Source organism: Berkeleyomyces rouxiae (genome assembly GCF_048999995.1).
Source record: "Berkeleyomyces rouxiae strain 22BRR77 chromosome Unknown BrBRR77_ptg000004l, whole genome shotgun sequence".
NCBI classification, from domain to species: Eukaryota; Fungi; Ascomycota; class Sordariomycetes; order Microascales; family Ceratocystidaceae; genus Berkeleyomyces; species Berkeleyomyces rouxiae.
Window position 1 is genome coordinate 2,926,849 of NW_027396494.1, and position 26,677 is coordinate 2,953,525.

General features: G+C 52.0%; 9 protein-coding genes across 9 annotated transcripts; 3 read left to right on the forward strand and 6 right to left on the reverse strand.

Moving 5' to 3' along the window:
* Window positions 1–420: 420 nt before the first annotated feature.
* Window positions 421–1,107, reverse strand: BROUX77_005069 (uncharacterized protein; the record flags this gene model as incomplete). The annotated part of the gene is made up of 2 exons (XM_073749902.1): window positions 421–734; window positions 858–1,107. 2 exons carry the CDS (start codon window positions 1,105–1,107, stop codon window positions 421–423), a joined length of 564 nt encoding a protein of 187 aa, XP_073605526.1.
* A 1,077-nt stretch (window positions 1,108–2,184) lies between these two features.
* On the reverse strand, window positions 2,185–3,306 carry BROUX77_005070 (uncharacterized protein; the record flags this gene model as incomplete). Its single annotated transcript, XM_073749903.1, has 1 exon — window positions 2,185–3,306. One exon carries the CDS (start codon window positions 3,304–3,306, stop codon window positions 2,185–2,187), a length of 1,122 nt encoding a protein of 373 aa, XP_073605527.1.
* A 493-nt stretch (window positions 3,307–3,799) lies between these two features.
* Window positions 3,800–5,217, forward strand: BROUX77_005071 (uncharacterized protein; the record flags this gene model as incomplete). Its single annotated transcript, XM_073749904.1, has 2 exons — window positions 3,800–3,946; window positions 4,021–5,217. 2 exons carry the CDS (start codon window positions 3,800–3,802, stop codon window positions 5,215–5,217), a joined length of 1,344 nt encoding a protein of 447 aa, XP_073605528.1.
* A 586-nt stretch (window positions 5,218–5,803) lies between these two features.
* On the reverse strand, window positions 5,804–7,674 carry BROUX77_005072 (uncharacterized protein; the record flags this gene model as incomplete). Its single annotated transcript, XM_073749905.1, has 3 exons — window positions 5,804–7,114; window positions 7,289–7,396; window positions 7,483–7,674. The coding sequence occupies 3 exons, from the start codon at window positions 7,672–7,674 to the stop codon at window positions 5,804–5,806; spliced, it is 1,611 nt and encodes a 536-aa protein (XP_073605529.1).
* A 6,559-nt stretch (window positions 7,675–14,233) lies between these two features.
* On the reverse strand, window positions 14,234–15,782 carry BROUX77_005073 (uncharacterized protein; the record flags this gene model as incomplete). Its single annotated transcript, XM_073749906.1, has 2 exons — window positions 14,234–15,629; window positions 15,703–15,782. The coding sequence occupies 2 exons, from the start codon at window positions 15,780–15,782 to the stop codon at window positions 14,234–14,236; spliced, it is 1,476 nt and encodes a 491-aa protein (XP_073605530.1).
* Window positions 15,783–16,656: 874 nt separating this feature from the next.
* BROUX77_005074 (uncharacterized protein) lies at window positions 16,657–17,142 on the reverse strand (the record flags this gene model as incomplete). The annotated part of the gene is made up of 1 exon (XM_073749907.1): window positions 16,657–17,142. The coding sequence occupies one exon, from the start codon at window positions 17,140–17,142 to the stop codon at window positions 16,657–16,659; it is 486 nt and encodes a 161-aa protein (XP_073605531.1).
* A 2,485-nt stretch (window positions 17,143–19,627) lies between these two features.
* On the reverse strand, window positions 19,628–21,360 carry BROUX77_005075 (uncharacterized protein; the record flags this gene model as incomplete). Its single annotated transcript, XM_073749908.1, has 3 exons — window positions 19,628–20,146; window positions 20,214–21,164; window positions 21,217–21,360. The coding sequence occupies 3 exons, from the start codon at window positions 21,358–21,360 to the stop codon at window positions 19,628–19,630; spliced, it is 1,614 nt and encodes a 537-aa protein (XP_073605532.1).
* A 1,543-nt stretch (window positions 21,361–22,903) lies between these two features.
* BROUX77_005076 (uncharacterized protein) lies at window positions 22,904–24,178 on the forward strand (the record flags this gene model as incomplete). Its single annotated transcript, XM_073749909.1, has 1 exon — window positions 22,904–24,178. One exon carries the CDS (start codon window positions 22,904–22,906, stop codon window positions 24,176–24,178), a length of 1,275 nt encoding a protein of 424 aa, XP_073605533.1.
* Window positions 24,179–24,858: 680 nt separating this feature from the next.
* On the forward strand, window positions 24,859–26,355 carry BROUX77_005077 (uncharacterized protein; the record flags this gene model as incomplete). The annotated part of the gene is made up of 1 exon (XM_073749910.1): window positions 24,859–26,355. The coding sequence occupies one exon, from the start codon at window positions 24,859–24,861 to the stop codon at window positions 26,353–26,355; it is 1,497 nt and encodes a 498-aa protein (XP_073605534.1).
* Between the last annotated feature and the right edge of the window lie 322 nt (window positions 26,356–26,677).

Sequence of the window (26,677 nt, forward strand, 5' to 3'; positions counted from 1 at the left end):
GAATTTCAAAGGTACTATTACATCCCACCTCTTGTTTGCCAGCATGCGAGGGCCCGGATGCAAGGTTGAATTATATTTGGCCCGGTAGAAATAACAGACTACCAAAATAACGACGGAATCACAGCGAGACACAAAGTATTGCATTGAATATTGACAAACAACTTTCATTGACCGCATTACATAGATTAGAAAGGCAGTATAGGAGAGCAAAATGGGGCAGAGGAGAAGGAGAAGAAGATGAAAGAAAATGGGTATAAAACAAGACACGAGAGAAACCAAGGAGGGTGTGGGTGCTGCAGCGGAGGCCGAGGTGCTGCACAGCCGGGCGCGAGACCGGCTAGCGCGGGAGCCGAACGGGCCAGCCGGATACTTGGCGCATGCTCCAGCCGGCCGCCACGTGAAAGCAGCCTTGGTCGCAGCCTACTTCTTCGCAACAGGCACTGGCGGGGCCTTGATATTATTGCTCAGCCACGCCAAGCCCTCAAGCAGACCCTCGCCAGTCGTGGCGCACGACGGCACCACATACCAGACCTTGTCCTTGAGCTTGGCCAGCTGCAGGCACTCGGTGACGTCCTGCGGGGTCATGGCCTCGGGGAGATCCTGCTTGTTGGCAAACACCAGCAGCAGGCTGTCTTTCATCTCGTGGTCGTTGATGATGCGGTGCAGCTCGGTGCGCGCCTCCTCCATTCGCGCGCGGTCGGACGAGTCGATGACAAAGATGAGGCCCTGGGTGCCTGGAGAAGAGAAGAAGAGTCAGTTGTTAGCAGGTAGGTGGTGTGGTGTAGAAACGCACTGGCGTTTCTTGAGCTTGTTGGTCCGGGCGGACCTGGTCTGGCCTGGGGAAAGGGCTCCCTTACCGCTAAAGTAGTGTCGCCACAGCGGGCGAATCTTGTCCTGACCACCGACATCCCATACATTGAACTTGACGTTCTTGTACGTCACGGTCTCGACGTTGAAGCCAACGGTCGGGATGGTGGTGACGTCCTGGCCCAGCTTGAGCTTGTACAGAATAGTAGTCTTGCCAGCAGCATCAAGGCCGAGCATCAGGAGGCGCATTTCCTTGGATCCGAAGATCTTGGCCATCATTTTGGAGAGTTGGCCGCCCATGGTGAGAGAATGTGTTTGTGTATTCGCGGACGGGAGGGAGGGAGGGAGGGAGTGGTGCGTCTCGAGAGCGACGAGAGCGAGGTGGCCGTAACGAGAGCGAAAGTCGTGATCGTGATGCAATGTGACAACAAACGCGCACGCGATGCAAGAGGAACAGAGGAGAAAAAATCAAGGCTCGTGGTAAAAGGGAGTCGCTCGTATTGCTGGCACTGGGTATTTTGGTGGCCGAGAAAGGGGGATCGTGGTAGTAATATCAAAAGTTTAGCTGGATAGGATGGTGGTGGTAATTTGGTGGCTAAAGGACAACCCGTCTGCGATCAGGCCCGGAGCTGAGAAGAGAAAGAGAAAACTAGGAAACAAGTCTGGCAAAGCAAACAGTAGAGTGATAAAGGGATCCTAGGCAGACAGCCGCAACAAAGAGGAGAGGGAGGGGAGGAGGCGAGCTGGAATTCAAGAGGTTGACTTTGCGTGCGATACAAGGGTTTAGCTACCGCGCTGTGGATGGACTGGAGAGAGCTGCTTTAGGGTTGGAGCACTGACTTTGGGCTGGACGCAAAAGGAGACTTAGCCACGAAGGAACCAGCGTGTTTCATGGAGCAAAAGAGAAGGGAAAAAGGGGAAAGCTGGCTGTCAGACTGGGCTAGACTATAGCTACGTGGGTAACAAAGTGGCCGGCCGGTATTGTAATAATAACTAGAGACCTGGGTAGGCGTGTTTTCTGCCAATAGTAGTGTAGAGATGGACATGCACTAGACTAGACACAGCTGGAAGTGCTCAGCTGCAAGGGGCATGTGTGTTGCGCACTGTGAAGAGCCTGATATGGTGTTACAGGGTCTACAGCACTAAGAGAGCACCCCCAAAAAATTGCGCCTGCACTAGTAGTAGACTGACTGACTGGATCATCACGGGGTTCAAAGAGTTGCCCGAACCCATGCATAAATGTCGCCAGAAAATACACAAAAAGGCCGAGAAACATGGCCACATTTACTCAATCAAATACTCCTAACGCCATGTGAACAAACTGTACTCCGCCCAACGCCGGGACAACTCCTGGTCCCCTCGCTATGCCGCCCTCGTCTATGCGCGGAAGCCAACGACAAACCTCCGCTCAACCTGCTGCATGGTCGTAGAATCATTCTCCCCCTCAAAGCGCAGATTTACCTTGCCGTCCTCTGCTGTGCTGATAACCTCGGCCGGATAGAATGTGGTTGTTTGAGGATACATGGCCAAGACCTTCTTGCCTGATTCCCATTCAGGCAAACTCTTGACCCCGGCCTCAGTGGTAATGGGGATCATGCTGCTTGCGCTGCTACGGTACTCTTTCTGTGGGCTCTGGTCATCCGGCTCGACATCGAGCACCTTGTAGCGTCGGCTCTTGCCCTCGCCCAGCACCACTTTGACTTCGCCGAGTATCCAGTCTGACGGAGACTCGCCGGGTGCCGTCTTGGGCTTGAAGGCGACTGCATCGCCCTTGGCAAAAACATGCGGTTTGGCCCGCAACCCGCTGCCGCTTCCTCCGTGTGCCGAGGGCGTGCCGCTGCCCTTATCACTGGGCCCTGGCGTACGGTCGTCTTCAGCTGGCGGGATGCTGTCGCGCTGCGAATTCCGCTCGGCGCGCTCGGCGCGACGTGACGGCGGCCCGCCAGCCGGGCTCGGGACAAGCGAATCTGCCCCGCCATCGTAATCGTACAAGCTGTTGCCAGCTGCCGCAGCCGCGGCGGCAGATGAGGCAGCGGTCGTAGAGGCAGCAGGAACAGGCGTTGATCTGTCCTTTTCCCGCTCCTTTTCCCGCTCGCGTGTTCGAGACGATCCAGCTCGTGATATTGGCCCCGACGGTGTTGGCTTTTCATCGCCTGCAGTCCCCTGTTCCTTTGCGCTTTGTACACCCCTGAGAATTGTCAACTGCTCAATCAGGTTCTTGATATGCGTTGCTGCGGTTTCATCAGCCTTGACGCCTGTCCGGCAAAGGTCTTCCATTTTGGCTAGCGTACGATACGCTGGCTGTGAGTCCTTGCGCACCTCCTCGGCGGCTTGCGAGTCAAGAGACAGGATCTTGTCTAGATTCGCGTTGTCATCATTGACCAGCGTGATACACTCGTTGATCTTATCCCGGCATGATTCCCACAGGGGTACTTCTTCTCCATGAGCAGTCCCGATGTTGCGCGCCGAGCCACGCCCGCTGCGATTGCGCTGTGACATGTGTTTTGCGGAGGTGAGGCTAGAGCCAAGAGGTGCGAGGCAAGGCTGAGGGGGGAAAGGTAAAGAGGAATGAGAGAATTAAAGACTCGAGTAGAGCAAACAGAAAAAAAGTACCAGGCATGAAAACACAAAGAAGGGCAGCGCTGGATCGCCAACTCGATCGCGCTCTAAAGCAAGGCAGTTCATTCGCGGATCCTGACGCCGGCTTCCTAGCAACAGAGTGACGTTGAGCGTGTCACGTGATTGGATTATGTCATGTCCTGCCCCACCAGGCGGGAGATCAAATAAAAAGTGGAGCCGCAGGTGGCAGATCCAGTTCTTGTGATTGGCCGCTTTGGCTTTTCGGTCTGTTTAAGCTCCCCTGAGCTATGGTGGGGTCTGGGTTCAATGCTTCATCACCACTTGAAGTGCTGAGCAGCGGATTGGCTTGATTGATTTCTTCTCTTTCTCCCTATTCCCAACATACGCCCTCCATCTCCGCACCACCGTCACAATGCTTCCCGTTCCACTGATTCGCTTGCAGTGTGGCGTTAATTCGTACGAGTGGGGAAAGTTTGGCTCCAACTCTGCTGCTGCCAAATACGCCGCCGCCACGCCGGCCGAGGGCTTCACTGTGCAGGAGGACAAGCCGTATGCCGAGGTACGTGAATAACACTGTCGCTGATCGTGGGCCGAGTACAAGTTAACCGGGCTCCATTTTCTCCTTTCCTGCAGCTGTGGATGGGTACTCACCCCTCCAACCCCTCGCGTGACGTGCAAACCGGCCGCACGCTTCTTGAGCTTGTTGAGGGGAACGAGGCGCTGCTGTCCAAGTCTATTGCCGACAAGTTTGGCTCCAAACTGCCTTTTCTGTTCAAGATTCTGAGCATCAACAAGGCTCTTTCCATTCAAGCCCACCCCAACAAGAAGCTCGCAGAGCTCTTGCACGCGCGCGATCCCGCGCACTACCCCGATGACAACCACAAGCCTGAGATGGCCATTGCCGTGACGCCGTTTGAGGGTTTGTGCGGCTTCCGCCCTCTGGCTGAGATTGTCCACTTCCTTGAGAGTGTTGCGCCGTTCCGTGATTTGATTGGCGAGGAGGCCGCCGCCGCCTTCATTGCTAACGCCAAAGCGCAGCCCGAGGAACCGTCCGAGGCCGAGATTTCCGAGAGCAAGAAGCAGCTGCAGCGCATTTTTGGTGCTGCTATGGAGGCGTCTACAAAGGAAGATGTGCTGGCGCCATTGACAGCGCAGCTGATCGAGCTGGCCAAGACCCAGGGCGACCAGTTTGCGGCTGGTGGCGTGGCCTCGACGTCTGGTGCTGTTCTGGCCGAATTGGTGACGCGCACCCACGGCGAATTCGGCGTTGATATTGGCATCTTTGTGCTCTTCTTCCTCAATTTTGTCACCCTGCAGCCTGGCGAGGCGCTTTTCTTGGTGGCCGATGACATTCACGCCTACGTGTCTGGCGATATCGTCGAGTGCATGGCTGCTTCCGACAACGTAGTCCGCGCCGGGTTTACCCCCAAGTTTAAGGACGTGACTACGCTAGTGGAAATGCTGACGTACAACTTTGCACCCATTGACCAGCAAAAGATGGTGCCGACTGAGTACCCCTATGCCACCCTCAACCGCAATGGATACTCTAGCGCCAGCAGCGTGATGTTGTACGACCCCCCAATTGATGAGTTTGCTGTCATCCGCACCAAGCTGAACGGCAACGGTGCAAAGGCTACGTTTGAGTCCATTGACGGCCCCAGTGTTGTCATTTGCACATCAGGCAAGGGCAAAATTAGCGTGGGGCCCAAGACGGAACCTATTGAGGCCGGCTATGTGTACTTTGTGGGAGCATCGGCTGAACTGGTTCTCGAGTCTGAGGGCAGCGATGACGACGAGTTTGTGACGTTCAAGGCTTTCTGCGAGGCGTAAGAGGTACATGAGGTAGGAGCGGTAAGGGATAGAAGGGATGACATATATAGTTAGCCCTATGAGATAGACGAGTGGAAGAATCCCAAAATGCCAACATTGGTGTTACCCGGACTTTTATACTGCGGAGATTGCCGCAAGCCATTTTGCCATTACAACTAACTAAGCAAACAAACAGAAAACTAATGAGCAGAAAGCATGGTTAATAAGCTAATTGACTAACTACATAGCAAAGATTAGATGCGAACCGTGTCGACCGGGCCTAGGCTACTCCTAGGTCACAAAAAGAGAAGAACAAAAACAAAAATCTTTGAAAGGCAGCGTTCTTCACAGAGATGTGAGAATTGGAAGGCCAAGAATAAGCGAGGGAGGGCAACATGAAGAAAGGCCTATGGAGAATAACAAGCACGTCCACCAAGATCAAACAAGAGGTTGTATCGCAGAGATGCACCACCGGAGGAGAGCAGGGCTCATAAAAACTAGAGGAAGACCCCAGGGCAAAGAAAGACAAAGACCACTAATGCATCACAGATAAGAAAGAAACGAAACACTTACCCACCGCCTGTTGTTTGCCCCAGAATTACACGACCTACGCATGTGGGGTCATGCAGCCCACCTCTCCTTGCTTCATCACCAGCGTCTCCGAGTCCTGGGAATCCGCATGTGTCAAGACAGCGACTTCAGAGTCTGCCGAGTCATATGGCTGGGAGCTTGAAAGCTGGTGCAGCGGGAGGCTTGTTGTGTTGGAAGTTGTGGAGAGGGCTAGGTCATCGCCACAGGTAGACCCCGTACGCCGCACCGACTCGTTGTATCGGTATGCCAAGTCGCTGTTGCTTGAGGCAGCTGTTAGTGACTCCCCATTAGTGGGCGAGTACACTGGATCGCTGGATGTGGGGGTTGTGTATGTTTCCGCTAAACTGGCCATGGCTGTTGAGTCGGAGCGTGGGATTGAGGATGTAGAGGATACCGAAGAAGACAGAATGCTCGTCGATGTGACAGGGGCCGAGTGCGAAGGGAGGTAGGATGGTGTCGTCGCAGTCGGCATTTCGTATACGCCAGAGTATGCCGTGGATGAAGTTGGCATAGACACGTCGGAGATCACACTGGTCGACACATTGCTGCTCGTCGCGCTAGACCCGTGCGGTTGGTGGTGAAAATGGCCATGGCCATGGCCCTGGCCGTGGATGTGGGTGGAGCTATTGTGACCTGAACCAGTGGCGCGGTAAATTGCTGCTACCTGGCCCGGCGTGGAAGCCAGTCGTTGAGGGGTCGGGAGAACGCGCTCAGCCGAGTCGCCAATTCCCATTCCAGCGCTGGTTGTTGACATGGGCAACGAGTACGGTAGATAGTGCTGTGTATGTGTGTTCAGCGCCGAGCGCTGGATAGCCGACGGCGAATTGCCGTATGTGTAGGCTGTGTCGACATCGCCATAGGCCTGACTGGGCGGATGAGAGCTGTGATGCGCTTGATGCACATGGCTGGTTTTATTTGACATGACGTCGGGCATGCGATACGACGGGGTTGACGATACCATGTGTGGTGCATGCGAGTAGGGGTACGGGGTCATGGCATTGCAGTCGACTTGCTCCTCGCCGTAAGGAGGGGTCCAATGCGTCGCCATGGTGGACACGCCACTGTTGCTGTGCGACTTATCACTGGCTGGGGCGTATGAAGTCTGGTGGTACGAGGCCATCACCTCACTTTGCGAGTAGCCTGAGCCTGAACCATGTGATTGCAGCGAAGATGTGGAAAGATCGGGGTATGGCGAGTGGACGACGGGGGTCATCATTGAGAGTGGCGGCGGGGCACCCTTGGGCACCGACTGGTGCATGCGGGCCGCAGCGATGTTGTAAGAGAAAGTCGAGTCGTCGGTGCGGAAAGTCGTTTCAGTGGAGGCAACCTGCAGGGACAGGCCAAACAAGGTCAGCGGGTGACAAGACAGGCAGGGATAGACAAGGCGGGTGGGTGGTGAACAGGGAGGGCATGGGCATGGGTATGGGTACGAGTGAGGATGAAACAAGTCACAACTTCACATGTCTAAGGTCGCGCGAAAGCCAGATCGGCTGTTACTTACGCGCAAAAACTGGCATTGGTCGGCGCCAGCAGTTTGGCAATTTTGGCATGAAGCGCCAGTTCCATCATCACCGCTGCACCGGATCTTGCGTTTCCGGCAACGGCTGCACTGTGTGGGCCACGTTAGCAACTGTCCCTTTTGGCATTCTTTTCAGCCGATGGCGGTCGAGGCCAGACTCGGAGACCTGAACTTACAGCAACTGCGATTCTCTTGCGCGGGGGTGCTCCCTCATTAGAATTCCCGCCTTCCTTGTCTGAAGTGCCGGTGGCTGCGGAAAAGACAGCGCGTCGGTCGTGGCTCAGGGCCTGGCGGCGGTCGGTGTATGGGATCTGATATCCGGGACCGGCATGGCTGAAGCGGCCAGGAAGATAGCTGTGGGTGACCATTGCAGAAAAGAGGAGTAACCAGGATGAGGGCGGAGAGCGGAGAAGAGAAAACAAGGCAAATAGACGTTCTAGAAGAGCTGAAGAGACGATTGACGACAAAGCAAAAAAAGTAAAAGAAGAGAACAAGCCAAAGGTCGAGAGAAAGGACGAAGACAATACAAGATAGAAATGCACAAGACTCTGGCTCCAGCGCAGAAGTGTTCCAGTTGGGGAGCTGAAGACAAGAAAACCAGCAAAACTAACACGAGAAAAGCCTTCCCTTGTCGTCTAGAAAACAAAGAACTAGGGATATCGCAACTGACTACCTAAATCGAGCAGAGGACAAGCGAACCAAACGTGCAGGAGTCCACCACGGAGTAGCAGAAAAAAGTGCGGCTGCGTTTGCGGTGGTAGTGCAGCAGGTGGTGCGGAATGGCTAGCCGAGAGACAAACGCCGAACGGACTTGAGCAAGATGTCGGCCAGGCCAGAAAGGAAGGAGTATCGACGCCAACACGAGTCCTGGAAGGCAAGAGCCAGATCGGGCAGGAGCAAGAGGGAAGCGGGACGAGGCGAGGGTTTAGGTGCGTGTTCGCCGAGAAAAGAAGATCAAGATCTGGAGAAAAGAGACAAGAATAGCTGCTAGACAGAAAGGATAAGAAAACAAGAGATGTGCGAGAAGAAACGAGAAATAAAATAAAATACACTATTACGGGCCTGGAAGAGACAAGACCGTCAGGAGAAACAATGGCGAGGGCAGCCAGACGGACAGAAAAGATGGCGAATCACGACAGAAAAGCCGCAGGAGAGCAGCGATGGAAACTGCGCGAGGTAGAGATCTAGGCAGCGGGAAGGTTGTTTGGGAAAATGCAAGAGATCAATCCGGCTCAAGAGTGGCTGCCCGACCCTGATATACACGTTCCTCGTGTTGAAGCCATGCTCTCTGTACCACGTAGACCGCCACTCAGGTGGCTTTTTCCATTTTCCCTATTTTATTCTTTATTTCTCTGGTATCTGGGATCTCAGTTGCGGCCCTGCGATCCTCCTCTTTCCTTCGTTAATCTTCGACAAGCATTTCTCTCAACTTGGAAATTGTATCAGGTTGCAGTTACACAAAAGGCGTATGGAAAACAGACAGGCCAGGGATATTGCAATGCCCTGAAGTTCTCTTTTCTTCCTTCGTGTCCGCTTTTGCCGCCCGTTTCCATTTCTTGACACTCTACAGAGTGCAGGTGATACGAGTACGGCAGATGTCAATACCTCAAGGATGGCTCCTGGTTTGCGTGCGTGTGTGTACGTGCTTGTTGGGCTGAGCACAGCAAGACAAGTCCCACCCCATCTTTATCTGGAAACATGGGCGACGGACGCCCCTTCCCCGCCAGAACCAGACCTACACACTACGTACGATATCACCAGCCTCAGCATCATTCCCTCCATAACAAGGATGCAGATACATACGCACATACATACAATGCATTGCCGAGGCGGCCCAGCCAGGGTGAGGGCAGCTACCTTACCGTGACGGATCCTTAACCTTCGAGAACAAACCAGCCAGAGCCTTTGGGAGGGGCCCCTGAAGGTACTTTGGCCATGTCAGTGAAGCCCTGCCTGCTGATCAGCGGAGCTGAGTTTCTGTCCAGCCAGCTCCAGTGCATTGGCCAGCGTTTGGTTGAACAACAAACAATAAAAGAAGGTCTTGTGTTGATTCGCCAACATGGCTAGTGTCGTCTCAAGCCTCTGTATAACTCGAGATATCCACCCTTGGCCTGTGATTGGCGCCTTCTGGGAGCGCAACCGCTGATTGGCCGAAACCCAGCCTGTAAAACACCGACAAAAGAGCCTGAGGCCAACACCTGAACAGCAAGGAGAGACCAGAATACTCCCGTTGGCCAAGTAAGATAGTTACCAGAGAGAAATCCGAATGTAGTAGCTAAATAGAGCAAACAAATCACAGGGGACCCACCTGGGGCCAGGGAATGGACAATGGACATGTACCATGCAATGCAATGCATCTACAAAAGACGGACGATGCTGTGAAAGACAGGTCTACAAGGCTCTTTGCAGCGCGGGTTGCGTGGGAAAGGACTGGATGGCCCAGATGGCCATAGGCAACCGAGAGAATGTAACTTACAACCGACAATACAAAGCCACGCCTCGGACGGCTTTGGCTGACACAATGTACATACATACACATATACATGAACAGCGCTCTCTGGGCTATACTAGACCATCCATGGGGAAGTATCCCACCCTCCTCAAAATACAACAACAAATCGTGCCTGGGTGCAAGCCAACAAGCTGTCATATACAGACCAACAGACAGGCCGGCAGACAGGTCCCACCACCCACCGCCCAACTACCGTCGCCCACGTCTGCGCCCGCTTCAAAACACCCAACCAAGCCCTGGGTCGTTTGTATTCTCACTGACTGCGTCGTCTTCCCCACTGTTTTCCTTTTTACCCACTCGCAATCTCTAGCCTTCCTGCATATACCAATTGGGGGAATTGTATGCGGGGGGAGGGTGTGCTGTGTCTACCAAAACGTCACCGCCTCCAAGGACGCAGTCCGCCCTTCCTCTTTTCTCGCTCTCTACTGCTTGCCCTTTCGAGAAGTGACGAGACCTCTGGTGCTGTAGACACATATACATCATACATGTACGCATGTATGCATGTAGTTACATGTGTGTGCAAAGTACCTGGATAGAACACTCTGACGCCGATTTGCCGTAGTCACTACTCTCACCTCCTCCTCTTGGCACCTCTACCTATGCAAATAACTATTTGTACATACACATTGCCCCATGTGCCTCACTTCACCCCTTGTGGTAAATGTACTTGTACATGATGGGTGTTTCGTGCGGAATTAGCCCCATCATGTCCTGCTTCATGGCGGGCCATTCCCAAAGTATGATGGCTATTTGAAGTTGCTTCGGTGGCCTACCAGTACAGCAAGCACCGCACCTTTAATTTCACTAATTATAACTTGACATATACGCATGCTAAGCTCTGTACGGGCATCCCGTCTTGTTTCTTCTTGGCCAGTTTTGTTAGCCGGGCCATTGTATCGGCGGTCTCTCTCCCGCTATTACTCTTCTTCCCAATCTATGTTGGTGTCATTCAGTGACTCCCATCGTCTTTGTTTGCAGCAGACTCACCGCACAAAGTGGCTTGGCCACGTTGAGCTTGCTCAACTTAAATGCCATGCTGTGATGCCGTGAGTCCTAGCACCAAGAGATGGTTGTAATCACAACCACATATCTGCCACAGCGTGCGTATTGCCATTCAATGCATTGCCCTCCTTTTTATCCTAGTCATTAGACCAACCCCCCTTTGGCTGCGCGAAGCTAATCGCGGTCAAGAGATGTAGTCACTCATAGCTACACCACCATTCACTGTGTGAACAAGGACAGAACTGTACCAGAAGCATAGATTGCGCAAGGAAGATCCAGTAAGCCGAGACGTTTTCAAGGCTCTTGAATTGTTCGATGCACGGTACGTTCATTTTGAGGCAAGTTTGTTGATCTTCTAGACCACCTACTTCCAGTGCTCCTAGCTGACAATATGGTGTTAATCTGACCGACGGCCTGATGGCCAGATCCATTCTACCGCTACCCGGCCTGATTCTTTTGACTTGTCCTTCCAATACTTTGTGCTTCACCCTTTCCTTTGTACCAAACTTCCCCCCCAGTCCCTTTTTGTCTTCTGTCTTTTGTTGTTAGTTCCACCCTCCCTCCCAAGCCCCCGGAACTACCATCCGCGAGACATGGCTCTTTGTCCTTTACATCGGTCTTTCGCAGGGCTGTCATGGTAAGGTAATCATGCTCACCTTCTTGGTCATTGGGAGCCGAGGAGGGGTGGGAATACAATGCAACTTTTACAGAACACAGGAGAGAACGTAAAAGAGCCAAGTCAGTAGGGAAACCTCCATCATGTTGGTAATAAATCACAGACAGCCACATACATATATTCCATTCCATCCTTTCCAACAAAAGATCCTCATCGTAGAACTTGTCTTGCTTGAAAATAGAAACAGGCACTATTCTGTGTAACACCTTGCTCTCTGTGATGTGCATGGGCATACAAAGAAGCGAAAGAAGAAAATAAGGGTCCCAAGTCTACTTTCTAGAAACAAGGAGGTTGCAACTATATAACAAGAGAAGAAACAATAGTAAAAGTCATGGGTGGTTATGGGTGCAAAGCGCGATGGCAGGGAGACAAAGCAGACCAAAGCGATGCGAAGGGGGGGGGGGGGGGGGTGAAAGGCCTGCTGTTCTGCAAGGTACACGGACTTCCACGTTCCAGTGGTGTCTACTTGTAGTTGAATTACACAGAAACAAAAATGCAGTGAAAGATTACAAGAATTGCAACAGAAAGTCTGTCAAGCCAGAGAGGGGACACAGCTAGTAGAAAGGGAGTCTTGTGGCGCCTATAGTGCCCGCTACTATGGCAGGGTGAATGTAAGAATGGAAATGTGGTTGAAGCACTAACTATGTAGTCAACGACACCAAACTGGAATGTCGATAACGACGATGTGTATCTTGGCCTTTAGCTACTGTGAAGAAGTCTAAAGCAGTCTTACTAAAGCGGCGTCTAAAGCGGAGCCAGAAATGGGTTGAGTTGGTTGTTTTAGTCGAGTCATTGTTGCTTCAACGTCGGTGCACAACTTCCCAAGCCAGCTTTAGAATGCATTAAGAGTTCATGACTAACAAATGGCTAGAGTGCTTACCATTGAGGGAACTCTCTTAGGAATTAACATGTAATACCTCGGTCAGTTACTAAGTGACACGTACTATTCAGTGCAGTCTTGTCTTTCTCTTCTCGCTCTCGCTCTCGCTCTTTTCATTTTTGGTCGGTGATATCACACCCAACACCAGTACATCAACTACTTCGTCTTGTGATCGATGGTTTCCATTCCTTCTTTTACCCTTTTCTCTCTCTTCCAGCCTTTAGGTAGGAGATGTCCTACTCTCAACGTCTTACTACAATGGCCATATTTGTCTTTTTTGCATTTGGAATGCAGCCTTTCTCTCCTTTGTATCACATATCCTCATCTGACAAGGCACCCATCTCCCTCCTCGTCAATACATAGACACTCATTCACTACTCATGGAAATAGGGTGTCTGTGTACAATAGTCGTTTGCTCTCATCTCCGTGCTTGTTTATCTCAGGCAGAGGCTGCCACAGCTCGCCACAGCTTTACCTTCTCCAGCGGCTAGGTCGTCGTGTATGTATGTACATACATATATTATACACATTCAGACAAGGAGACAAGACACTCGTCGAGCAGCAAAATGGTATATTTAGCCTACTCTTGCCCATCGATGCATAAGCAGAAATGGCAATAAGCGAGAGTGTAGATACGCGAGTAATATAATTAGCGGCCGAGAAGTCCCTGCAGAGAAAGGTAAAATGCTGTGTCAAAAGATGGAAAACAGGAGACAGGACGAATGGGAGTTGTTTCTCGCTCAGGATTGGCCCATTGCCTGGCACTCTGTGAAAGACAACACTTGGGGACTAGGGCGGTAGAAGGTGACTATGATATTCCGGTAGAGGCACAGCATCTCGCCACAGATGGACAGAATCTAAGCAGCTAATATCAAATATATCACGGCTAACTGGGAACTCTTAGGGTTCACTGAACTATTCATTGCGCTCCATCTGTCCATCTTGCACCAAATGAGCTCGGCTAATCTCGTAGTGGTGTGCCGTTGTCGTGAGGCTGGGCCAAGAACAAACAGGATAGTAGGAGCTTGTCAGTTGGGCACCAAGCAAACACGATAGGAAATGATGTAGTCCACAAAAGATACAAATGTACACTGACCATATGGAACTCTGTCTTTTACACTCCATTTGGGGAGTGACCCAGTCCTCTCTTTCATCCATTTTCCTCCTCTTCCTTCTTTGGGTCTTCTTCTCCAAGGCCCCCATTCATCTCACGTCCTAGACCTCAGAGATATGCGGCTATCCCTTCCACCAGTGTTACGCAATGGGTTCTCTGCAAATCCCATGTTCCAACTGAGGATATGGCGCATTAGCCATAGCAATAGCCGTATTTTGCCTCTACTGCCAGATGAAGATGCTAGAGCAGAGAAGAGGCGGTGAGGAAACGTACATCTTCAAGGCAGGGAGCACGAGCACCAATCTAGCTTTATCTTGCTATGCTTCGTCTTGAAGGGGGAGCGAGAAGGCGAAGACAGGGAATTAAATTAATACGAAGAGGAGAGCGTAAGAGGTTGGCAGGGCATAGCGAGAGGGCTGGATGGATAGTTTTGAGAAAAGTCCAGCACTACGGGCACAAAGACATAGTTAGCGATCTTGATGATGGGCGTTCACTGGTGTGGGGAGCTTCGCGATGCGTCCAAAGAAGCTCGAAGCTGATGGTAGTGACATGTGGACGCAGCATCAAGCTTGCTGTAGTGTACTCTGTCGTGCGGCTGTGTGTGGTTATGGTGGTGCATATGTACATCCTGACCTAGCCTAGGTCTGATCTCATCTCTCTGGGTGTATACATGTATAACCCGTACTGCCGATGTGGTATTTGCGCGTTACATCTCCGCGTTCCGTATTGTAGGATCCCAGGAATCAGTAGCCATCCCGGCGCCGACGTCCGTCCCTTTCCCGGTATCTATCACGGTCACCTCCATTGCGGTGTCTGTCTCTGTTGCGATCTCGATCGCTATCCCGGTGCCTATCAGTGTTCCGGTCTCCATCCCTGTCACTGTTGCGATAATCTCTGTCCCGGCCTCTGTCGCGGTCTCGATCCCGACGCCGATCTCGATCATCAAAACCTCTTCTTCTGTCTCTCTCTTCATCTCGCTCCCGATCCCGATCTCGATTTCTTTCTCCGCTCTTGGGACTCCGGCTCCTCATGCGGCCCTTCATCTCCTCGTTTCCATGCACCATGTCATAGGTCGTTTCTGTGCTCTTACTCTGCTCGCGGTACTGGCTGCGCTTTTCCAGCTGATCAACACCACCCCAGCCACCACCGCGCCTCTGTTGCCTCTTTTTATTCGCGCCGTCTCTCCACACATCACTAAGCTTGCTCACGCTTTGCGAGAAGTCAACATGGATGCGACGGTCGTCGATCAGCACATCTTGCATCTTGAAATAGGCACGCTCACAGGCCTCCTTCTCATCATACTCAACAAAGGCGTATTGTAGCGAGTCGCCCGTGTTCTTGTCGCGAATCACCTCACAGCTAACAATGCGGCCGAAACGGCCGAAAATCAACGACAGGTCTTCATCAGTCGTCACAGGGTTCAGCTTGCACACGAACAGGACGTTCTCGGGCGGCTTAACATCAGCAAAAGGCAGATCGCCCATCATCTCGAGCGTCAAAGCCTGCGCGCGAGCTTCCCGCTCGCGGCGCTGTTTCTCTTTTTCCTCTTCGTCCATGTTATCATTGTCCTTAAGTGCGTCTTCGCTTTCGATCCGAACTGTAGCAAGCTGGGCTTTGCTTGGAACCGGCGACTGTGGGGGTTCTTTGGCAGCGAGGCCATCGGGGTCGGGAAACGGGTCGTCGAGGATAATCGTATGCAACAGTCTGATGTCGACCAGCGGATGGCCTTTTTCGTCGGTGAATGCGCCATTGATTTTCTCCAAGACATCAAAGCCTTCGACAATCTTGCCAAATATAGCAGCCTTGCCGTCTAGATAGTCGGTCTCGTCGCCTAGCGTCACAATGAACTGTGAGCCAGCCAAGCGCACTACATCCGAGCCATCGCTGCCGCTGCCGGATTCGGCTGGCACTGTAGCCATACTGACCGTTCCGCGCTCGGCATGCTTCAACTTTGGACTGAATTCAGCGGGAAACGACTTTTGTGCTGGATTGCCAGAGAGCAGGCCGAAGATCGAGGTGCCGCCATCAGACTCGGCTGAAAAAGGGCCAAGCGGGTCGCCGGTCTGGAACGAAAAGTTCTTTTGGATTGAGTGGACGGGCGAAAAGTTGTAGTACTTGACTTTGCAAAGCTTGAGAAAACTACAATGCCACACAGAAGTTAATAGTTAATTAATGGGCAAATTACATGAGGCGCTGGCGGCGCAGAACTCACTTCTCACAGAGCTTTGGCGCATAGTCGACAAGCAGATCAATGACAAGATCGCCGGCGCTAGTTTCAATCAGAACTGACATCGTGGCGCTTTGGAAGCTCCTATCGCGGTGATGATGCTACAAAGTCGGAGTCTCAAGATGTGGACCATCGCAAAAGTTGAGATGACGACGCGATTACGTGACGAAGTGAGATCACGTGAAGCGCAATATGGCACTATAACCCTAGTACAATCAAGGCATATATCGTCCCTTGTCTTGATTGTAACCCTACTAAAGCCTAGCGCTAGGACTCTACTTACACGCTAACCTTTCAAGGATTCGCATCTCTTGTCTCAGCCCAACTTTATTTTCTACGAAAGTGTGTTAGTCCTAGTCTGATCCCAGGTCCTATGAAAGCCGGCAGTATTCACTACAAAATACGACCATAGTTACGCTCAAGCTGCCTCACAAATAATATGTGTGTATGTATACCAGAGTCCCGAGAGAGACTTGGCTGCTCTATAAATGAAAACGCTCTTCAAACAAAACGGAATAGCCAATATGCGGCGTGTCCAACCGACACGGAAAGGTGCGAAAACAGAAAAGAAAATGTCACACGATGAACAAAACACTGGAACAAGATGACAGCCTTACGTTAAGTGAGGGGCTTGGTCATGCCAAGGCAAAGACAGAGTGTGAGGGGAACTAGACAAGATTGGGGGAGAAGGAAAGGAGATAGGTCGCCTGAGGTGGTTCGACGGAGGCGGACGGAATCAAAAGCTGAAGCGCCAAGAGGGGCCGTGATTGGTCCATAAGGGATGCCGGTGCTGGCCTAGTTGGAGACTTAATTATGCTTTTTTGAGTTTTGTTGGGCGAGGGGCTATACCCAGACGGAACTGGCGTGATGGTCTATGCCTAGCACGGTTTTGGGGTGTCTCTTGTGTTTTCTCTGGATATTCAGACAAGCCGGCCTGGTTCAGGCCTCGCTGCTGGCTGCACTGCGCCGTCTTCTTCCGGACCGCAGCTCACGCTCTGTCTCCATGAGGCGGCTTTGTACCCACAAGCGGCGGTTGTTATCCTTGCGCACATCATCGCAGTTGAGAAGCTCAGTCAGCGTGCGCTTGATGTCCTCGTTGACATTAGACAGCTGACGCTCCTCGGCTTGTACGTCCAGCTCTTCGTTGGCCCACGGCCAGAGGTCCAGACTGGTTGAGGCGTTGAGCGACGATCGGCGAGAGGAGCGCGAGTGCTCGCGGGAAAGAGCGAAGGGCGAAGAGGGCATGGTAGAAGGAGATGTAGCGGTGGCCGTGGGACCAGCAATGGTAGCAGAAGAAGCAGTAAAGCAAGGTTCGAGTGATGAGGCGCGATGAGCGTCAATCTGCGACATCAGTGCTGAATGCTGTGCTTGCAATTGCAGAAAGTACTGCATGGTAAGCTCGCTATGGGATGTAGAAGGCGACATGTTGGAGAGCTAGGCTGGAGAGTGATGCAATTATGGCGTTTGTGTGTAGATTCAAGAAGCCGGAGCGCAGAATGGTGCCCGGTGCTTTTAGTTACCGATCGTGCAAAAGTTCGTATGTTGGATTTGAGGGTGCTGATAATATGGTCGAAAACATTTAATATGGTTTGTGGGTGAGAGCGAAGACGTCGGACGGATGAGAGCGGGTGATCAAGAAAACTGGAGGGAGGTTCACGAATGAATGCGTGGAGGAGAGTACCCGAGGATTAGGTATTATTATATGCGGGCAGGCGTGTAGTCAGAGTATAGAAGAAAAAAACATTAAGACGTGAGTACATGAAGGTGAGAGATTGGCCAGTCAATCACAGACACACTCTCACTCCATTCAAAGGATCCCAAAGCACGGGGCTCAAGATATATATATCTCTCACGGTCTGTTTCGCTCTTCAATGTCTGCTGAAGCCCGGTCCAGCTATATCCTTGACAGGCCATACCGCCAAATGGAAGGGGGGGGGGTAATCCATTGGGCTGCGGCTAGCGAAAGAGGAAAGGTCAGCGCCAGCAAATTATAAGTCTAGACCATGTGTGGGCCCCGCCACAGCCCAACCTGGGTGAGATTTAGGGGCGGCATCTCAGAGGGCGCGGGTGAGGGCGAGCTCAAGAACCACTAGGGCAAGACAGCCAGCCAGCAGCAGATACGAATATGAATATATGTACTTGAACAGGCGGGAAGCAAAGCTACCTTGGGGTGTCGCTGGCTGGGCCATATGCTCAAAGACTTTCATTTCTGTCAGGTCGGTCTGTACTCTGATATTTAGTCTGTGTGTTTTTTCTGACAAGACTACGGCTTATGGGGTCGGTCTGCGTGTGACACGGCCAGTCGTCAGAACGGGCATTCAATTGCACGGGCAATGATGATGCCAATGCCATGTAAGTACCAAGTATCCTGTACAAGAAGTACGTAAATGCGTATAGAGATTATGGGCACGGGGTTGCAAGTAGACTCGGGGTTGCAAGAAAAAACGACAATTGCTTTTTGATATGGCGTACTTGCTCCGATAGTTCGCGACGCTGATTGCATGCCTCGAAGGATTGTGGCAGATACCATATTGAGGTGGCTAATGCTTAGACTTCCTGGGTATTGCCTTTTTGTGTTCCCTGTCGAGTCCATTCGCTGGCGTGAACAACGAAGAGAAATTGCCTCCTGGGGCCTCGAGGACGACGACTTGATAAGCTGAAGTCATCAGGGGGAGACTTTGACATTGAGACCAGACGAGATAAGGCCACTGGACATGAGGAAAAGAAAAAAAGCAAATCCAGTGGCGAGGTTGACTGTCTCTGTGCATTACGGTACTGATCAGCATAGGTAACTAGAAAAAAAAACCAGGCAAAAAACAGTGGCCACTGGCATAAGCTTAGGCGTTCTACAAATGAAAGAAATTATGCAGCCAATGCTTCACCTCTGATGCACTGGCACGCACGCACATACTTTTGTTTTCTGTCCCATTCACTGGCCTCAAAAAGAGCACAAAGTAGAAAAAAGTCTCCTTTTTTGCCTTCGTCTGGAGGCCCAATGCTTAATATGCCATGGTATGCGGAGATGAGCCTGGATCTTAGTCCAAGTCGGGCAGGATGAGGCCCCGGGGATTATAGACGGCCTCCGTTGGGTTTAGCCCATACAAAAGAGCACAAAATAGCGTCCGTGGATTGAAGAGCCAGTTAGAGTCAGGGCCATCTGTTGTTGTGCTAGCTGGCCATCAAACAATTTAATCAATCAAAAAGTAGGCTGGCTGATGTGTGTGTATGCATGTACAGACAAATATGAGAAGGGGTCTGGCATGGCATGTTCTCTGTTTTTCTCATGTCAAAGAAGCCCGTGCACATCAATCAGTACCGAGACCATAGGCCAAGTTAAGACAGAAGATAGACAATTTTTCGGACACCTCTGGCTTCTAGAATCAAGGTGCGCAGGTACATGAAAGTAGAAGCGCATCTACGGAGGGATAACCTTTCCTTGCCCTTCTTTTTCCCATCGTATCCATTTTAGAAAGAGGCTCAACTCCACACGAACTAGAACAGCCAAGCCACAGCCAAATCCATGCATAAGGGTATAATCGTCTTGCATATATAGACCAGGGTTGTCTCGCTCCTTGAGCGCCAACTTGATCTGTCGAACCGATTAGGCGAAGAAACATGCAGTGAGCAAGGGATAACAAATACTTGCATGCAAATAGAACCAGCAAGTGTATATGTATTTGAGGTAGAAGAGGCAAACACTGCCTTGAATGAGGCAGGGTTGGTCGGAGACTTGATGGAAAGACAAGACACGAGTTGACGTAGTTAAGTATCCGTTGTGGTATTTTGATTGGGTAAATAAAGACGTCAAATTACCACTGAAGCATTACAACATTACAATATAAATAGTTAAAAGTCTGGAACTACCAATTATACAACAATGTTATCCCCTATCTTCTGTGCCATGTAGCTCTCACGGCGTCTTGACGTCTGTTGCTGCACTCTTCTCCGGCGCGGGTGGCAGAACTGAAGTGTTCATGGCACGGATGGCCTCTTGAATCTCGAGTGATGGCCCAACAAACCAGCGTTGTGCATATAATACCCAGCTGCCCAGCGTACCAGCTAACAGAATTCCAACAGCAACAGGAGTGTAGTTGAGGGTCTGGGTGGTGACGGGGTTAGCGTTAGGGAGGCAGAAGACGACAGTGATGAGAGCAATCCACAGGCAGCAAACAATAGCCACAGGCCGTGAGAAGCCATGTAGGTTGAAGGGGCCCTTCATCTTTTCAAACTCGCTGTGCCAGATAAGGCCAGCCATGACCGGCAACCCATAGGAAATGTACAGCCCGATGGTGGCAATAGATGTGGCGGCGGCGTAGGCCACGTCCGAGCCGAGAGAAGGCAGAGCCAGGATGAAGGCAAGAACAATGGCCAGCCAGATGGCGCGGATCGGAACCTTGAAGGATGTGCTGACATTATCAAAGAAGGCGGGCTACATGGCGACAAGTGGTTAGTTAAACAAAGGATGATAATGAGGATACGCCCCGGAAGGTACTTACAATGCCGCCATCTCGCGCGAACGCATACATCATGCGACTGTTGCTGGTAATACTGAATAGTCCACAGTGCCAAACGCACACACATATGATAGAAAAGACGGCAACGGCACCATTCTCGCCGAGGCAGTCGACCAGGATTTGCAGCACCGGCTGGCCGTATGGGCCGTTCATTGTGCGATCTAGATCCTGGATGGAGAACAGAAACGATAGCAGCACAAAAAACCCGAAGATGGCCGAGCAGCCGACACTCGAGACTACGCCAATAGGCGCACTCCACGAGGCGTTCTGTGTCTCTTCGGACATATGGGCAGATGCGTCGAAGCCTGTCTGTGTAAACTGCGACATGAGAGCGCCAATAAACACGACATATGCTGGGCTGGCGCGCTCACTCCAGCCTTCGTGACCATCGACACCGGTGCCGTCTACAAAGTGGCCAAAGACGAAACTAGCGCTCTGGTGGGTAGGCGCCTTTGCTAGAACGGCAATACAGATGGATGTCACACCAACCGAGTGCAGCAGAATTGACAGGTTGTTTAAGTGGCGCAACGTACTTGCGCCAAATGTGTTGATGAGACCGTGGGAGAACAAGATCGCGGCGTAGATTCCAATGGTCTTGGCCTCGGTCGGCTCGTAGTCTGGGTTTTTGACCGTAATGGCAGTAGAAATAAGCCCTGCCAGACCGAAGCTGATACCTGTAGTCACAGCTACCTGGCCCAGGAAGTTGAACCATCCTGTCAACCAGGCCATAAAAGGCGCCCACTTTGGTGGTGACAATAGGGCAGCCCAGAAATAGGGTCCGCCAGATGTCGGCAGAGCTGAACAGACTTCCGCCATTGCTGTAGCGACTGAGATGGTGGCGGCAGAGATGACCAGCCAGCCAATAGACATGACGGCCGGACCGCCATTGGCCAGTCCGTATCCGAAGAGAGTTGTTAGGCCGGTGATGACACTCTGTAGAAGGTGTTAGTTTGGCACATAGATGGCATCATGTGATCTTGCTTACAATAATGGAAAAAGACACTCCAAAGTTCTGTAACAGACCCCAATTGCGATCTAGCTCCTGTTCATAGCCAAACTGCTCTAGCTGGCTTCGGTCGTTGATGGCGGTAGCCGATGGCCCGGCCTCGCTTCGGGGCAGATCGGCCATGGCGAGAGAAGGAGGGACAGGAACGGAAAAGAAGACGAGAAAAAGACGGCGACAACTTTGATGTTGCTATCGCGTTGAATGAGAGGCTGCAGAAATAGAGAGCACAGTAGCGTGAGGATAAGGTCTAGATGAGGCAGACTGTGTCTTTTAAGTGCCGAAGGACTCTGTCATACAATCTATCTTATGGGAATACCTAGGAACGCAACCCCAGACGCCCAGATACACTCGAAGGAATCCCGCGTCTGGCTCGAAGTGGCATCTGTGCCGAGTCCTAGCTGTTGCACCTCTTGTGAATGTTCTGACCAGTGGCTTATCTGGACCACAGAAGAAACAGGAGGCCCTTTTTGGTGCTGGTGTTGCTACGGCTTAATGCTCCCGCCCCCTTGATAGGCACCTTTATCCTCACTATGTACAGATAGGACGGGCTACCAAGACCCACACGATAACGGCTTTGTTTCTCTTGGAGAAAGCGTGGTACAGAGAGTGCCCTGTGTGCTAGATAGATTGGTGTGGTGGTGGTGGTAGATGTTGTTACTAAAACAAGATTGGATGGTTGTTGTAGCCCCTTTAGCTGTTTGATCTGAGATCTTTGTGGTACTCTGTTTTCTTCTGACTCCCCTTTTCTAGTGTTTTCTCGATTACACGTGTATTATGTGTGTATTTGTTAGCTTAGTTCTTTTGGCTCCCGCTGCCACCTTCTCCGCACTGAGATGCAGGTTAGTGTTCTCATCTCTTATCACAATTCGAGGAAAGCCCCCTCCCCATCTGATGTAAGTCAATGTAACCCTTGGCCATATCACAGGCAGACTAACAAGCAACGAACAGGTTTGAAGGATGGGCGCCCGGCCCGGCTTTGTCGGATTAGAGATGAGCTAGCCAATCATAGGCCACGCAGCCCTTGACTAGCCCGCCACTGTTGCAAAATCTTTACCACAACGAGAACAACGCTATGCTCTATAAAAGTGATGGGGAAGCCTCGTCACCACATATCGCATTTTGGAACTCTTGTCCAGCGAGGCCTTTTTACAGATTGTTGAGCGTGGAGGTGGCATATTTGTAGCGCAATGTCTTTCTTCAAAGGGTGTTGAATACAGCGCAAGCCGAATACTACTCGCAGAGATCCATACATTCTATCTGCGCTATAGTTAGTTATCACCAAGCTTATTTCCCTTGTCCACCTGGATAGATCTCCTTCGTGGCACTTAGACAACTGCGCCACATATAACCCACACTTGTGGCGTCTCACCGAGCTACGGTACCAGATAAGCAATTCTGGAGCCACAAAAGCTTTTCGCCGCGATAAGATGTCAAATGTCTGTTCTTATCGATAAGCGCGACTTTTTTTTTTTCCTCTGCTGGGTGCTGGCTTCCCATCAATGAAGCTTGCATCATGACTTTTTGTTGCGCCAGCCGACGATTGTTTTTTGTCGCCTCGTCTTCATTTCATTTCTTTCTATTTTAATTCTAGAGGCTGGCCGTTTACATTGAACCTAAACCCATTTCAACCGTCTCTGCGCCCTACAACCATCCGTCCACCGTAGCCATGTCAAAGTCTTCCGAAAAAAAGCGCCCTCGTGATGAGGAGGCCGACGCCGCTGCTGCCGTCAACAAAAAACAGAAGGTCAAGTCTCACGACTCAGAGAAAAAGAAGTCCAAGAAGGTCAAGAAGGGCGAGGCTGAGCCTGCTGATGCTGCCGAAAAGAAAGACAAGAAGAGCAAGAAGAACAAGGAGACTCCTGTAGTCAAGGCCGAGTCTCCTGCCGACTCGTCATCGTCGGAAGAAGAAGAAGAGGTTGCAGAGGCCAAGCCGGCTGTTAACGAAGCTGCATCCGACGCAGAAAGTGACGACTCCAGCTCGGATTCTGACGACGAAAAGAAGCCCACTGCCACATCCGCCTCCGCAGCCGACCGTCCCATACAGTCCATTGAAACAAAACCGCCAGGCAACGGCTACTTCAAGCCAGATTTTGCGCCCGACGAACCCGAATTCCCGCTCTACACCCAGACTTTCTCGATCAAAACCTGCCTGTTCCCCGTCGGGTTTGACAAGCCGGCCGCCGCCGCCGGCTCACAATTGCTCACGCCGCTGCTCAACCGCTACAGCAACATTTACCATGGTGTACTTCTGGCCTATCGTAACGTTGTCGTCTCGCAGTGGCCGTCGCGAGTTGGAGCTACCGAGACTAATGCTCAGCCCGTCAAGTTGCAGTCCCGCGACGAGTTTGCCGTCGGCTACACCTGGGTCACTGCCGACCTAGACCTGTTTGTGCCTGCTGTTGGTGCCTGGATGGAGGGCGAGGTCGTACTGCAGACCGAGGGTCATATCGGTGTAGTCTGCTGGGGTCGCTTCAATGCTAGCATCGAGGCATCGCGACTGCCGCGTTCGTGGCGCTGGGTGGCTGCCGAGGAGGCCGAGATGGAGGACGATGCCATGGAAGTTGATGCTAGTGCTGAAGGCGGTGCTACACCGCAGTCCACTGGCTACTGGGTCGACGAGACTGGGATGCGCGTTGACGGCAAGGCTATCTTCCGTATCAAGCGGTTCGATGTTGGTGTACGCGATGACCACAGCTTCATTAGCATCGAGGGAAGCATGTTGGATGATGCTACCGAGGCGCAGCTGCGTAATGGCGAACTGCAGCGCGAGGAGAACCGGCGCGCCAAGTCGTCGGGATATTTGATGGGTAGCCGTAAGCGCGTCATTGACTTTGCCGTCACGGACTGTGGTGTGCAAGAGGAAGAGATCCGGGATATTCGAAGCCAGATTGACTGGCGCCGCGCGCGGCCACCGACGCCAACGTCGTACTCGATGACATAGAGAATGTGGGGGTAGGAAGTAGGAAAGCAAGCAAGAGGTGATAGATACTCGGAGATTGGAGGGTTATATCAAAATACATATCTCACCCCAGGCTAATAGGGACAATGGAGATCAACCCAAGGCCCCTGAAGCTGGCTTGGAACCGTTGGCATAAGCGACATCGAGATGTACATGTAGAAGGGGTTTTTTTCCGCTTTTTATTGCCCTCGGGCCCTGCATATCTCGAACTCTTTGCAAGTCTTCTCGGTGACCATGTGTACTTGTGTATATGCATGTCGTACAAGCTTGGGCGTCGTCCAGCACGCCGGGTGACTCTTGTCGGGAACATAGTTCCAGAGAATGCTTACAAATCCAGATTGAGGGCTGGCTCCAGTCTTGAGCCGCAATTCAAGACTCATATTTCCTCGTCTACCTGCTCCCAGTCGTCGGGCTGACTCACGGTAGTTGGTGCTAGCCCCGGGCCGAGTCCCAACGCGGCTAACCTCATTGGTCAGTTCCCCTGTTAGTCGGTCCCTCGTGCATGCACCGCGCTATCTCCGCGCTATTCCCAGCGCCATGTCACAGCTACTCCGACTGGTTAAAAGGACGGCCTACGGCAGCATTTGGCGTTGTCTTCTTTCCCCTCTGTCTTCATTGCCTCGCTCGGAAGCCGCTTCTCACCTTTTCCGTGTCCTCCGATCATGTCAACGCCGCCTTCGACTCTTCCCGCCTCCGCTGCAGCCCTAACCCAGCCGACTCCCGACACATGTGACATGGCCAACGCCAGCGGGCGCAGGCTCGTGCGGGCGCCCGCTGGTTCTGCACCAGAGCCTACCCCCAGTGGGTCCAACCCCCAGGCACCGTTGCAGCCCGACGGCGGCTACGGCTGGGTGTGCACGGCGTGCGTCGCCGTCATCAACGGACACACGTGGGGCCTAAATAGCAGCTACGGCGTCTTCCTCGCCCACTATCTCAAGGAAAAGACATACCCCAGTGCTACGTCGCTGCACTTTGCCTTCATCGGATCTCTTAGCATCTCATGTGCCCTGTTGATCTCTCCCCTCGCCATCATGTGCACCCGCCGCTTCGGCACCAAACCGACCATGTACATAGGCGTTGTGGTCGAGGCTGCAAGCTTGATAGGCGCTAGTTTTGCTCACAGGGTGTGGCACCTGTTTCTGACACAGGGGTTATTGTTCGGAGTCGGAATGGGTTTCCTGTTTGTACCCAGCTCCAACGTCATCCCGCAGTGGTTCACTTCTAAGCGGTCCTTGGCAAATGGCATCTCAGCTGCCGGCTCGGGAATGGGCGGCCTGCTCTACTCTCTAGTATCGGGCGTAATGCTGCGGAAACATGGTGTGGCGTGGACATATCGAATCTTAGGCATCACGGCCTTTGTTGTGAACGCCTTTTGTTCTGCCCTCGTCAAAGACAGACACGCTGCTGTCGGGTCTCGCCAAAGTGCCTTTGATACCAAGCTGTTTCGCCGACTAGAATATTTCCTACTGCTAGCTTACGGCTGGTTCTCATTGCTGGGCTACATCGTCTTGATTTTCAGTCTTGCCAACTACGCCAACAGTATCGGGCTCGGCGCCTCTGATGCCGCACTTGTTAGTGCCATGTTCAACCTAGGCCAGGGCGTCGGTCGCCCGTTTGTGGGGTATTTTAGCGACCGCTCGGGGCGAATCAACATGGCAGCCTTCATGACTCTTCTATGCGCCGTATTCGTGTTCGCCGTTTGGATTCCAGCCAAGTCGTTCGGCGTGCTTGTATTCTTCGCCATTGTTGGCGGTGCAGTCGCCGGCACATTTTGGACGACTGTGGCACCCGTGACAGCCGAGGTTGTCGGCCTTGCCGATATTCCGTCGGCACTTAATCTCATGTGGCTAGTCCTCGTACTGCCATCGACCTTTAGCGAGGCCATGGCGCTAGAGATTGTAGCTGGCACAGGCAAGTACATCGGGGCGCAGATTTTTGTCGGCTGCATGTACATTGTGGCTGCTGGCTCGCTAGTGGTGCTGCGAGGCTGGAAGATTCGCGATAATATGCGAGCATCTATCTCCATGTCGTCGGATAGTTCGTGTACTGCGGCCGAAACCTCGCCGGAACTTCCACCCGAAAAGGGCCTGCAGCACGATGTAGGCGTTTCACAAAGCGTTGGAATTCTGCACTATGCTCTGGCAGTCACAAAGATATGAAGAAAACAAAACTAGCCATGGTCTTCCTAGGCATCCAGCCTCTTTGTTTTGAGGGTGGTTAACAGCCCCAGCAAGATCGCTGCGAGGCAAGGTTTGTAGTCGACGAAATGGAGGAGACACGATGAGAATGTAGGGAATGTATATAATTGAAAAGGGCAACTACTCCAGTTCAAGTGTATTTATAGATGTGTCACGATCCCGGCTTTGTCGAGTCGCTCCTGCCTATTCTTTTGGTGACATGTACAAATACAAGTAGCCAACTACATAACTAAATGTATGTATTTACGAGAGTCCAACAATTTCCACCGTCAAGTTGTCGATG